This window comes from Octopus bimaculoides, chromosome 9 (assembly GCF_046866305.1).
Source record: "Octopus bimaculoides isolate indiv1 chromosome 9, ASM4686630v1, whole genome shotgun sequence".
In the NCBI taxonomy this organism is placed as follows: Eukaryota; Metazoa; Mollusca; class Cephalopoda; order Octopoda; family Octopodidae; genus Octopus; species Octopus bimaculoides.
The window spans coordinates 74,621,366-74,636,365 of record NC_142936.1 but is presented as its reverse complement, the minus strand read 5'-3'; the positions used below and the strand labels follow the sequence as shown (position 1 = coordinate 74,636,365).

The following is a 15,000-nucleotide window of genomic DNA, read 5'->3' as shown; positions in this document are numbered from 1 at the left end:
AAACCCCAGTAGTTAAAGCGTGAAAGCGGACAAAACCCCTCTGTTATATTTTTCGTTTACTTTTCGTGGCCATGCTGGGGTACCGCCTTGAAGAATTTTTAGTTGAACGTATCGACCCCAGAAATTTTTTTATCTTTTTACTTGCTGAAGTTATTGCAGCCACGATGGGGCACCACCTTGAAAAATTTTTAGACGATAGTATCAAACCCAGAATTTTTTGAGGTGATTTTCAGTTAAACCTAGATGGTCTCTCCACATACTAGAAGCAACAGTCAAACTTCTTGAATTTCAAATTTCTTGAATTTCACGTAAACAAACAAAAATGGAAATTGCGGTTGCAAAAAAACTTTTATTTACCAAAATTCCAATTTTTAAGCAAACAAAAATATATTCAATCGAAAATAAATAATTAGAATAGAATAACAGAACACAAGACTCTTTACTACTCTATGTACATATTGTCTGAATTCTAACAAAATGTGTAGAAAGATAGAAACGATAACTAGTACGTTTGAACGACTAACCTTCGGCGCCGTAATTCTCTTAGACCTTCGGCGGCTGGAGGAAGTTCAAAAGGTCAGTGCATTCTCATTTATCTCTAAGTGCAGAGAAAAAACAAAATACTTTAAATTTAAAGGTGGTACCATAGCATGGCCATAATCTTATGACAGAAACAAGTAAGAAAATAAAGAAATTCTGGGGACAATACAATCGACTAAAAATTCTTCAAGATGGTGCCCCAGCATGGCTGCAGTCTAATGACTGAAACAAGTAAAAAAGAAAAAGAAGAAAAAGAAAAACCCCAAAATAACCAAAAAATATAACCGAGGGTGTTTTGTCCGTTTTCGCATTTTAATTAACGGAGTTTTGTCCTAGAGGGTTTTGTCCAAGGGGTGTTTGTCCTAAGAGGGTTTTGTCCGGATCCCATGTGCTTCATAATTAGAAAATCTAGCTCATGTCAATGAGCTAGAGTTGGAGCTCATGAAGTAGGTTACTTAGATTTAGTTTCATGGAATTATTTAATTGTGACATAAATTGTCGTATAGGACTGGGAAACCAGTTCTGCAGAGAACTTTCTCCACGAAAATTTTGTATTCCCTATGCTAATATGGGTTGAAAGGGTATATTTTAACACAGTGTCTCACCACCAATTGTGGTCTATTATAGATTTATTTTATGGAGACCTGTGTTCTGAGATCAGACCGCTTCACTGCTTCCTTGTCCTTTCTCTCCTACAGTTGCCTTACGTTTTCGTCTATTATATGTGTGCTTGCATGGGTGAGGAGTTTGTATGCACTGAATTGAGTGTGTGATGCATATAAAAGTAAATGGACGACCAAGTATTGAAATTCTGAAAAGACCACTTTCGCAATACATATGAAGGAATGTAGAACAAAATTCCTTTTTTGGTCACTTTCTGCTTTTGATGATGATTAAAAAAAAAAAAAAAACTAACCAGTCCTGGGTAGTGGGTTCAAAGAATTGTTAGAAGTGTAGAGAAGATGTGGATGAGATGTTATGGCACAGCCGTTATGATGCAGCTTATTTGGTATTGCTGTTTCGATACTGACTTCTTTAACATGAAATGTTTCAACGTTTCTTTTATTCTAATATTTCTTTCAATTCTTAAGACCTCCAGTTCTGATAGTAGAAAAAGAAGTTGTTTTCAAACTGGTGAACTGGCATGAATGTTTTAGAGTAAAAGCTTCTAAAGACCCCTAAGGACCTGGTGGTGGTGTTCACTCATTTGTTAACATATTTCTGTCCAAGTAAAGTGATTTTGATTCAATTTTCCCCATGCTTTGCTGTCTTCACAGTGTACCTAAATCACAAATTCCATATCTTCTATCTTTGAATTACCATGCAATTGGAATAAGTGGCGAAACAGGTATTGTCAACGGCACACAATTTATGACACTTTTAGACATCCGCAAGCACTTAAATCACACTGAGGTAAGTGTTCCTTCCATATATATATTTATATATATATATATATATATATATATATATATATATATATATATATATATATATATATATATATATTGTTGTATTTAGGGATGGTCATGTTGCCAGTTTAGCCAATAGAAACACACGCACTATATATTTGGTGTTAATTTGCTTCAGCTTTATTTTAATTTAATTTATTTTGTTAATGTATATAGTTATTTAATTCCATTTGTTTATCTGTGTATATATTTGGACAAAATTTTAAATATCTTGTCCACACATAGAACAGACGCAACGCTTAGACAAATTGCAGAAACTACACACGTAATAGAAGATAAACCTAGTCTGAATAGGAACTGGAATGGAACACTAACACACAGCCCCGACACACCACAACATATGACAGAATAAGAACCCCATAAGCCGATAACAATGTGAACAAAATATAATACAATACACAGATAAACAAATGGAATTAAATAACTATAAACATTAACAAAATAAATTAAATTAAATACAAAAAAAGAAAGAATATAAAAAAATAAGTATGTATAAACACATGAACAAAATAAATAGAAACAAATTAAACGAACGTGTATAAACTGGGGATACTAACAATACAGACACTTTCCCCCATACACACACTTACTAAACATAGACACACAGAGGGGTATACGCATGCGCAAATAAAGGCACATACAATAGGAATACAAAATCGCTGATCATTAGTAAGGGAAGACACACAAAAAAGAAAGAAGAAAGCAAAGGACCACTGATGAAGTCACAGAAGTGTGACGAAAGAACTCTGGGCGAAATACGATTAATATAAAATAAAGGTGAAGCAAATTAACACCACATATATAGTGCGTGTGTTTTTATTGGCTAAACTGGCAACATGACCATCCCCAAATACAACAATATCTATTTCAACACATGAATTCACATCAAGAATCTTGCAAAACGAATATATATATATATATATATATATATATATATATATATATATATATATATATATATATATATATATATTTATATATATAGTTTATTTTAAGCTTGTTAATGTTAACAATAACTCCCATTAATATACAGATAGGAAGATATAGTGCTCGTTGTGAGCAATATTCAAAATAATATTTTTATAGAGGCAGCACATGCGGAGTCTTAAATTCAATCGTGTTTTATGTATTACATCGACATTTGTATATTTATTTACGTATATTTATGTATCCTGGAATTTTTATTTCCATTTTATAAAGAATATATATATTTATATAAGTTTCGAGTGTGTATTTTAATTATGTTCTTTTAGACTCCGCATGTGTTACTTCCATAAAAAATATTATTTTGTATATACATATATATATATATATATATATATTGTTGTACTTGGGGATGGTCATATTGCCAGTCTAGCCAATATATATATATATATATATATATATATATATATGATACAAAATGGGATAAGAACGCAAAACATTCAGATAGACGATACAAAGAAAACAAGGACAGGTCATTTGGAGTTTTCTTTCTTCAGTCGAGTTTCAGATTATCTTTGCAATTTCGGCTGGCTATACTCGAGATTGCTCCAATCTGGCCAGCCCCAAGGAAAAACTAAGCTAAGAGCATTAGATTCTTTGGAAGAAAGCAGCGAATGTATACAAAAACAAGGACGAAAAAAATAACCGAACAATGTTACACAAATACAATAAAAATTATAACAGGACATAACAACAAGTGTCTTTCGACTAAGGATGAATTAAATGAAGCTGACATGTGTGGAAATAAAGGTTTACGGCAGGGATACAAGATTTCACGGGCACAGGGAGGAATATCGATGTTGCACGGACAACGGCCGACCAAGAAAGAAAGACTAGGCTTGGCCGAATGCCGGTCGCGTGGAAAGAGAAGAGAGAGAGGAGTAGAGACAGAGGGACAAAAGAAATAAGGAGGGGCGAGTAAAAATGACAGGGACACAGTGAAGTGAAAAGTGGACGGAAAGTGAGCAATAAGAGAAGGCAAGGAAATGTGAGAGAGGGGGAACGAAAGAACGAAGAATGGAATGAACGAATAAGAGTGAAAGGGCTGATAGACAGAAACAGAGTCGTACAAGATTTAGAAAAATGTATACTTACATATATGATACTTACATAGCATGGAATCTTCACCAATAACAAAACGCAAACCAAGATTCAAGGCGAAGATTCATTACATGCAAAATAAACCCTAAAATCTACCAGATTTATGTATGGAGTTGATTATTTTATTTCTGACAGTAGTATTACCATAATTCTTAGCAACTTACTGTCAAGGATGTGCATATATTATCCCTTTTATCATTTCATTCTGTTTGGGAAAAGAAATAACGTACCTCTCTTCTGATGAACAATCAACAAACTGGAACTCAGAATTATCATCGTTTTATTGTGATGATGAGGCTAACAAGAATGTAAAAGACTAATAGATTTAGCAACACTATTGTTCCAAACATAATGGGCTAGTAAAAGAAACAAAAGAAAAACCTACTTCATAAAAACACTTTTTCATTCATTCATTCATTCATTCATTCATTCATCTCTTCATTCATTCTTTGTTTCTTTCTTTCATTTTCATTTTGTTTTCCTCTTTCCTTTCTTCCTCATTGCTTTCTATTTCTGTATTTCTTTCTCCCTTCTATTTTTTCTTTGTTTGTTCGTTCGTTTGTTTGTTTGTTTGTTTGTTTGTTTCTTTCTTTCTTATCTACTATTTCTATCTCTCCTTTTAGCTATCTATGTATCATCCTTTATTTATTTTAACAAATCATGTTTAATTAACAGCTTCTTTAATTTCCTTATATTTTCATTCTTCAGAAGAACATATCTATCTTGAAAATGGATGTAGAAAACGATGAATGGAACTCCTTGATTAAGGCAATGTATGACGGTGAATTAGATCACGTGAAACAGTTACTAGTCGAATTTCACTCACATTTTTCTGCAGCATCGAAGTGGAACGTTCACCGCAATGCCCTTAATGTTGTCAAGAAATTGATGGATTTTAACTTCCGAATATTCTCGATAGGAAAGAATAAAGCTTGCTTATATATAAGTGATAGAGATATTCTGTTGACCAAATGTTACAACGTTCATATGGTTAAAGTTAGTTAAAATATATTGCTGTATATATATATATATATATATATATATATATATATATATATATATATAATCAAATAAGCAACAGGATTTCAGGTATTAATGCAATACGACCGTTTCAGGCGGCTCCATTTAATCGAACAATGCAAGCATTACATCAATTTAAATACAGTGTCATCTTTAGTTGCAAAAAATGTGGATTTTCAACAGATAAGATATATTAATATAATTGTTCTCAAATATATTACCAGACCTAGAGGATGAAAGAATTCCATGTTGCCACTATAGCAACAGAAATACGAAGTCTGGTCAATAAGTATCCGGACTGTTGCCATAGTAACGAACTAAAGTAGGCAGTGTAAAGCCGCTTGGCACCGATTGATCTTCAACTCTGCTGTGCATGCGCACTAAGTTTTTACATTCTAGCTCACTTCCACTGTTTACAGCTGTGCTTCGAAGTAATGTAGGATCGTCGCATTGACCATGACAGAGAAAGTTGTCATGGCGATACCTGCTGAGAGGCCTACGCAAAGTTGCAGAAAGTGTATGGAGAGGAGTGTATGAGCTGCACACAATTGTACGAGTGGTTCAGACGTTTCCAAGATGGCCGAAAAATGTCGATATTGACAAACGCTCTGGGAGATCTGCAACAAGCAAAACTGAGAAAAACATCGCAGATGTGCGTGCAGATGTGAGGGGAAATCGTCGAATCAGCATCCGTGAGTTATCAGAGGATGTGAAGATTAGTTATGGTTTAGTGCAGTCCATTATTACTGAAGATTTGGATATGAGACGCATGTCTACTAGGTTTGTGCCAAACTGCTTTCAGCTGACAAAAAAGAAACACACGGGTTTCAGTTGCACGAGATCTCCTTGATTGTGTCGAGAACAATGAAAACTTTTTGAAACCTTTGCGTAGGCCTCTGAGCAGGTATTCCCAAGCTTTTGGCAAATTTTGATGCAGATTCTCTGCTCAACCTTCTCTGCCATGGTAAATGCGATGATCACACACTACACACGTTACTTCCAAGCACTACTGTAAGTAGCGGAAGTGAGCTTGAACGTTAAATGTACAGCAGAGTTCAAGTTCATTCTGTGCCAAGCAGATTTACTCTGTGTGCTTTAGTTTCGTTACTATAGCAACAGTCCTGATACTTATTGATCAGACCATATATATATATGGTCTGATCAATATATATATTGTTTGTTTTCAAAAATTAATATCGCAGATTGTGAACAGCTGTACTGTTGGTTACAGACCGAACAATCACAAATTCATTGTGCTTCTGATGGTGAAAATAATAAGGCAATATTTGATGTATTTGATGCTGAATAAATTTATAAGTAACTTCATTTGAAAAACACTGTTTTCTTCTTTTATTTTTCATTTTTGCTTGTTTCAATCGTTTCACTGCGGTCATACTAAGAGTACTTTCTTGTTGGGTTTTGTCTAACAAGTCAGTAACTGTACATACTTGCTAAAAGTTTGGTAATTACTTTATCGTTCTCTTTTGCCGTATTAATAAGATGCTGGGATATAAATGTACCAACACCAATCGCCAAGTGGTGTGTGAAGGGGAAGAAATACAAACACACACACATGTATGTACATTATATATATATATATATATATATATATATATATATATATATATATATATATATATATATACGTATATAATTAAAGAGGAGTGAAAAAATTCAAAGGTCTATGTATATATTCATAAATGAATATTAACGAAATTCTCCATGATATACAAAATACATACATAGATGCATTCATCTATTTGATATATGAAAAATTTCTAAGAATTTATAAATACATATACACGAAAATTTTTAAATATATAAAAATTCATGGACATATAAAAATTTCTAAACACATAAAAATTCATAAATATAAATATATAAAAATATAAGTCCATAAATGTACTTGCGATGTCCAAATGTTCAAATTTGAATCAATGAAGAGGATGATAAAGCGAATGTAAAATGATTCATAAGGAATCTGGAACATGTATAAAGTCTATGTATAAAGTCTTACGGCCGTTTCGAAAAGATATAGGTTGCTATCGGCGAGCTAACTCCAACCGTCGCAATACTCTATATTTCTCTCATCAGAGTTAATAGAATCACAAGGTTAAAGCTTTAGAAGAAATGGTGTTTCCTTTTCTTCTTAATTTTATATGCCTGAAGCTCTATCAGAGCGCTAATTGGTTGTGTTGTATAAAGTGGATATCTATATCACTTATTTCTTCATTATATATATATATGCACAGACATATTTATATAATGATAATGAACTTATTTTATATAGTGCTCAGGTGCACTCCAACTCATCAGAAAAAGTATCCAAAACTGTATGAACAGTACATAGAATATGCACAGGAAGTGAACAGCGTAAGAGTCTTTTAGAAAAAAAAAGGAAGAAGCAGAAATAGGGGTAGGGGGCATCAGGTTTACTGCAAGCGAATTTCAGGAAGCATAGAAATTTTGAAGGACGTAGTGACTTGATAGCTGATAACTGATAGAGGTAATTTATTCCATGCTTCCACAATTCTGAGCGTAAAAAAAAGTTTCCGAAAATAATGGGTGCTGTGTTGTTGTCTTTTGATTCTGTAAGCATGTCCACAAGTGTTCGATTTATGGAATGCCAAACGTTGTAGGAAAGATAATGGATAATCTTGTAGGTATCTAGCATGTCAGTTGCCCGACGTTAGAACTTTAATGTGTCCATGTTCAGGAAAGCAAGATGTTGAGTGTACGGTAGATATTCGTCTGTTTGTACGTTTCTGGACAGTTACCAGGAGACTGATATGCCGAAAACGATAAAAGTTCTAAACTGGTGATGCAAACTCTAAGTGTTGACTACCATAGACATGTGCAGCTTTAAATAAACAGCTGTAGATTGGCTGACATAGGTCTTACTGAGTGATACTGAGACACTCTCAGCCTTCTTGACAATCTTAGACATGTAATTTGTCCAATACAAATTGTTGTTGATAATAGCACCCATATCACGTTCACTAACATACTTGTTAGGATTGGTGCTGTTGGGGGAGCATGTAAAAGCTGGGTTTTTCTCCCAAATTACATGGTGATGCACTTGTCCATAACCAAATTGAGTTGCCAGTTGGAAATCCAATGCTAGATTTAATTGCAGGAAAGATCTATAGTGTATAAGATCTATTTCTGTTATCTCAAGGTAAAATTTAATGTAATTTATATATTTCAACTCTGTAACATTCTTCAAATTGGCATATATATCATTAATACATGCATCAAACAACAGGGGTCCAAGAATAGATCCTTGCAGCACACCAGATGTCATCTCATAGTGTGAATGTTGTCCTAGAACTGTGACTACCTCTTTTCGATCGAGGATGAAGGACTTCAACCAGTTATAGAGATCATCTTACTCATCCATTGCAGAGAGTTTTGCCATAGGCTGTTTGTGTGACACAGATCCACTCATGAGCCGCAATCAGTGATTCTGAGGGTCGGATAAGATTATGAGAGCTCCAGAAGTTCCAGAGTGTTTCACTGACAGAGGACTTCATTAATAAGGTGATGCAGCTAGTAAGACTGATTGGACGGTTGTTGAGGGGTGACGTGCAATCCCACTTTTTTTTAATTGAGGAATGACACTAGCCATTTTCCACTGCTCTTGAGTGACACAGTTGCACACATATACATATATTTATATACACACACACAATGAATTTCCACACAATTTCCGGCTATCAGAATCGCTCACAAGGTATTAGTTGGCCTGTGGCTGAAAAGCAATCTTCTTAACCACTAATCCTTGCAAATATTTCTGAAAACTTAATGTCATACGTACCTATAAGCGCACCTATATACATACCTATAAACAAACCCATAAAAAACACCTATATATGCACGCATATATCGTCATTATCATCGCGATATTTTGTCCTATCATTTGTATGTAGGTGTAGTAGTAAGATTAAGAAGCTTCCCAGCTACATGTCCTGGGTTCAGTCCCATTACGAGGTATGATATTCAGGTGTCTTCTTCATTAACCGTGGGCTAACCAAAACTTTCTGAATCATTTGGCAGAGAGAAAGTGAAAGAACTTCAAAGAGTGTGTGCGTGTGCGTGTGCGTGTGCGTACATACATTCACATATATGCATACATACGTATGTTCGGATATACATACATACTTACATACAAGCATACGTACTTACATACAAGCATGCATGCATGCATACGTACATACATTCATTCAAGCATTCATGTATGCATACATACATACATACATACATACATAAATGCATACATACATACATGCATACATACATACATACATACATACATACATACATACATATACAAATTCATTCATTCATTCATTCATTATTTTATTTCGAGTTAACCTCTTTCCACTCTGAGTTTTACTTGTCGGGACACAAGATAGTCAAGCAAGTTTTGAGTGAAAATTGATAGAATTTGCTCATCTATATATATAGTTTTCTTTCTATATGGTGACGGAGAGAAAGTATGATGAGTTGGGAGGGAAAGGAAGAAACAAGGAGAAGAAAGAGGAAGAAGAAAAAGGGGTGGATGACAAAGTAAATGAAAGAATAAAAGAAAAGGAAAAATAGAAAAAAGAAATAAAAAGGGAAAATAATTTTTTCTAGTTTTCTTTTCTTTCTTTTCCCTTTTTCTTTTCTTTTAGGCATTTTCTTTCTTTTACTCTCTTTTCTTTTCCCCTCTTCCTTTCTGGTTCTTACCCCACCCCTATTACCATAGCTTCTCTCCATCTCCACGCTCTGATAAGAAACACCATCATCCACACACCTATACATGCACACACGCACACGTCAAGGTCACCAGCCCTCTTCCACACGCACATACATGCTCTCTTATACACACGCACACGCACACGCACCTTCGTTTTGGGAAGGTGTATAACTCTGCATTTTTGATATCACACACATACACACACACACACACACACACACACACACACACACACACACACACAATTTCAAATATTCAGGCAATTATATATACTAGCTGGACCCGTGAAAAATTCACGGAAAACATAAAAAATGTAAGAATCTGTAAACAGTGTACTGGTGCCATGAGAAATGTTTGCATATTATGACGGTCTGTCTTTACGTTCCGAGTTCAAATTATGCCGAGGTCGACTTTACCTTTCGTCCTTTCGGGGTCGATAAATTAAGTACCAGTTGTGTACTGGAAGGATCTAATCAACTGGCCCCCTCCCAACAAAAATTTCAGGCCTAGAAAACTATATTGTGATAGTTACAATGTAACATCAATAACTATGTAATCCAACCAAAATATCTGTTACACAAAAGTAAACGGAATTACAATGTAACCTAAAAATACATCAACCATAGCCAGAGAACCTTCTTAGTTTAGTGGTGCGGAACGTTTTTCTGGTATTCTTTTATCATTTGACTTGTTTCAGTCATTTGACGGTGGCCATGCTGGAGCACCACTCTTTAGTCGAAGAAATTGACCCCTGGACTTATTCCCTGTTAGCCTGGTGCTTACTCTATCAGTCTCTTCTGCTGAACAGCTAAATTACAGGGACGCAAACGCACCGACATCGGTTTTCAAGCAATGGAGGTGGAGGGATAAACACAGACACAAACACACACACACACGCATACATACGTACATACATACATACATACATACATACATACATACATATATACATATAAATGACGGGCTTAGAGGTAGTGGTGATGCTGGTTGGTGCGATTCTGTGGCTTGCTGGTATGCCGAGAGAGATCCAGCGGGCCCCTAACTGGTTCCTCGATTTTAAAGGTGTAATGTGGATGTGTAATGATGGAGCGGCTGGCGTGGTGGTGATGCTAGTTGATGCGGTGGTCTTCCTCACAGTACTTCATGGTAGACAATATTTTGTGTGTATGTCACACCACATTTTTGGCCTTGTCTGTTAACCTAATTGAATGTCATAATTCTTACTTTGATATTGTTCATAGCTCGTTCTCTTGAAAATGCGACATATAATTGACTATGAAAAAATACCGGTTGAGGCAAACGTATTCCAACTTTTTCAAATGTTTGCCCTTGAGCCTTATTAATTGTCATTGAATATGCAAGTCGAAATGGAAACTGAAGTCTGTTTAGTGTGAATGGAATATTTGCATCACTTGGGCTAGGTTTAATTCAAGGAATTAGAACTGTACGACCTCTGTTGGAGCCGGTTACCAATGATGCCTCTACACAATGATCATGAAATCTTTGCACTTTCATGCGAGTTCAATTACATAATCCTTGACTGATCAAAAAATTTCTTAGCAGCATTACAATAGCCCCTTCTTTTAAGTTGAGGTGATGAGAAGGCATACCGGATGGAGTGAGTGAGTTCATTATTGCAGGATACTGAATCTGTGCTTAAGTACGTTTTAAGTGCCCCTGGTATAATAAGAATTTTTCATTTTTTGCAAGACAGTCAGAAATTTTAGGAGATAAAATTACTCGTTTTTCCATTTCTTCTGGCGTGCAGTTGTCGAAAATTTCCGGGTACAAATGTACAAATTGAAATGCAAATTTATGAATGAAAGTTTGGTAATTGCATTATATCCACCACGCGACACTTATTATTGCAAACATGTTTTAACTAACCTACACACACACACACACACACACACACACACACACACACACACACATATATATATACACACATAAATATATTCATATATATATATATATATATGTCTCGAGTTGTAGCTGTAATTCAAAGGGGCCAGCCTTGTCATATTCAGTGTGAGACCGAATCTCCCTGAGAACTACGTTAATGTTATACATGTCTGTGGAGTACTCAGCCATTTGTGAGTTAATTTTATCCTCATGTGATAATGAAAAGTGAAATTGATAGCCAATATTTGCTGCATCTTTATATCTATATATGAACTTTTCTTTGGATTTATGTATCTACTGTCTCTCTTTCTCTTTCACTTCCTTTGTGTTCCTCTTCTCTCCCACTTTTGATTTAACAATGTGTATATGTATCTATGTATCTACTTCTGTTGCAATGTGATAAACATTTAAAAACACAAAACGAACGCCGTCACCAATCACTGTCTCTTTCACTCTCTCTCTTTCTCTCTCACTCTCTCACTTTCTCTCTTACTCTCTCTCTTTCTCTCTTACTTCCTCTCTGTCCTCTTCTCTTTCGCTTTGCCACGTCTTTGAAGTGTGGCGCACACAACAGGTATTTACAAAAACAAAATGTTAGCTTATTAATATTATTGGCTGTGTGGTAAGTAGTGCCTGTGTGGTAAGTAGCTTGCTTACCGACCACATGGTTCCGGGTTCAGTCCCACTGCGTGGCACCTTGGGCAAGTGTCTTCTACTATAGCCTCGAGCCGACCAAAGCCTTGTGAGTGGATTTGGTAGACGGAAACTGAAAGAAGCCCGTCGTATATATGTATATATATATATATATATATATATATATATGTGTGTGTTTGTGTGTCTGTGTTTGTCCCCCTAGCATTGCTTGACAACCGATGCTGGTGTGTTTATGTCCCCGTCAATTAGCGGTTCGGCAAAAGAGACCGATAGAATAATTACTGGGCTTACAAATAATAAGTCCCGGGGTTGATTTGCTCGACTAAAGGCGGTGCTCCAGCATGGCCGCAGTCAAATGACTGAAACAAGTAAAAGAGTAAAAAGAGTATATATATATATATATATATATATATATATATATATATATATATATATATATATATATATATATATATATATATAACAAAATAGTTAGCTATAAAATCTCAAGAAGTGATAGAATAGTAACGTATACTAAACAGTAAAGCCAGTCGCCACATCAAAGTGGCTGTTGAATGTTACTACTAGTTTAACCCCAGGCAGATTCTCCGCCAAATGGTTATCGGTGCAACACTCTGCACCCTTTACATACAATGTATTGTTAGCAGGGGGAGTGAACCCCTACTACTCTCTAGCAGCTAACAGGATTGCGTGACTGATTCAGTTTCGATCTCTCTGGCTTATCTTCAGTCGCGAGTACTTATGCACCAGAACAATAGCCAGAATCCTCTGCTAACAATATATTGTAAAACAAAGTGACCATCACTGATTTCCAACTCGCGACTGAAGATGAGCCAAATAGTTCGAAACTGAGTCAGTCTCGCGATCTTGTTAGCTGCAAGAGGGTAGTATGGGTTTGCACTCCCTGCTATCAATATATTGTATATAAAGGGTGCAGAGTGTTGCACCGATAATTAGCTGGTGGAGAATCTTCCTGGGGTTAAACTGTTATAAAAGTATGGAAAGACAGTTGTGAGTCGGAAGATTTCCCTGCAACGGTGGGAAAACAGTGATAATTTCTTCTTTAGTTACGAAACTCAGTTCGAAAGAGACTACATTTCAGATAACCCTTTCCTGAAAGAATCTAGAACAAATACATCTACAGAAATAAATAAACGTCCAACTAAATCAAACTATAAACATCTAAAAGAACACAAGCACACAAAACTAACTTCTCATTGGAAGTAAACCGTTCTCAATCTAGTAATAGGGACAACTCATTAATAAGAATTACTAGAAGAAACCAAGCTAGGGTTAGGAGTAATTATTTCTCCCCAGCAAATAGAGACGTCCAAGAAACTTCTTTTACCCCTCATCGAAGAAACTCAACCTACGGAATTTCAACCTATTCCCTCCAACAGCAAAACAAACTCCTCAGCATCTCAAACATAATTAAGCACCCCGACTATTTAATCCAACGAAGAAACCCGAACCACGTACTTCCAACCAAGTTACCCAGACAGCAACACCAACCTCCAAACAATCCTAATATAATTAATAACAATAATACTAAGTTCCATCAACCAAATTACGGTAAATATTTTTTTAGACCGAGTGGAGAGAAACAGGGACACACGTTGGAACAAAACATACAGGAGAAACCCAAAGTAATAAATTTATCAAAGAAAACTTTCTCTGCAACAAAAATCAGTATACTAACTAAAGGATTCAAATTTACTCCAACCCCACGAAGATTTTACCAGAATGAAATTAAAGACAATATTTCGGAATTCTGCAGAAAACTACGACTCACGGAAGCACAGCTGACTACAACAACAAAGATGGTTAAAAGCTGAAGTAATTATCTTCCACCTAAAGGTAGGAATAAAACACTAGATGACTTCTGCGACCATATCCCAAATTTCCCAAATACTTTCCATAAGCGAAAAATTAATTCGAACATCAATAAAACGTTACTTGATTGATCTGTCACTAAACAAAGGTTATACTTCGATAGAGATTAAAAAATATTGTATGCTGATAACTAACATTACATACTAGCCGGCAAAGGGGGCAACACCTTCCCTCCCAGAGGGGGGGGGGAGCTGAGGGCCCCTTCTATATCCTTCCCTATACTCTTCTCAATTATACTGCCTTCCCAACCCTCTCCCCCTTTCCTGACCATCCCCCTTAACCTTCCTATTATTCACCCTTCATAAAGGTCTAAAGGTCGTACATGTACATATTAGACACTGGAACGGGTTAGAGGCGATGTCATGCACCTTACACGAGCCAAGTTGACTTAATTTCTCTTGCAAAAGGGAGGATAACATTTTCTCTCTTTTGCAATATTTAATTAGAAGAGAGAATATACTGTTACCAAAAATTTTAAAACTTTACTAACTTGATCGATCTGTCACTGAACCAGGATTTTAATTTCATTTGATACACACTTTGCTTTCATTTATATGGAGAACTGCAACAACAACACAAACAACTCTTTGGTGAGATGGTACCAAATGTCAATGACCTCAAAATGCATGTATTTTCAAACACTGCACAACACTTTAGCAACAGTCAGTGGCTATGTAAGCGAGCCATCATAGC

General features: G+C 35.6%; 2 protein-coding genes across 4 annotated transcripts in view; one reads left to right on the top strand and one right to left on the bottom strand.

The window, feature by feature from the left end:
- LOC106872816 (putative methyltransferase-like protein 24) overlaps nt 1-6,451 on the top strand; it is a 32,138-nt gene extending 25,687 nt beyond the window's left edge. For all 3 annotated transcript variants that reach the window (XM_014919949.3, XM_014919940.3, XM_089357791.1), the window contains 2 exons: nt 1,818-1,953; nt 4,803-6,451. In XM_014919949.3, coding sequence (XP_014775435.1) covers nt 1,818-1,953; nt 4,803-5,099 — 433 coding nt within the window. In that variant the 3' untranslated portion in view covers nt 5,100-6,451. The remainder of the gene's footprint in view (nt 1-1,817; nt 1,954-4,802) is intronic.
- A 1,493-nt stretch (nt 6,452-7,944) lies between these two features.
- On the bottom strand, nt 7,945-8,418 carry LOC106872794 (uncharacterized). Its single transcript, XM_014919908.1, has one exon. It carries the CDS (start codon nt 8,416-8,418, stop codon nt 7,945-7,947), a length of 474 nt encoding a protein of 157 aa, XP_014775394.1.
- Nucleotides 8,419-15,000: the final 6,582 nt, after the last annotated feature.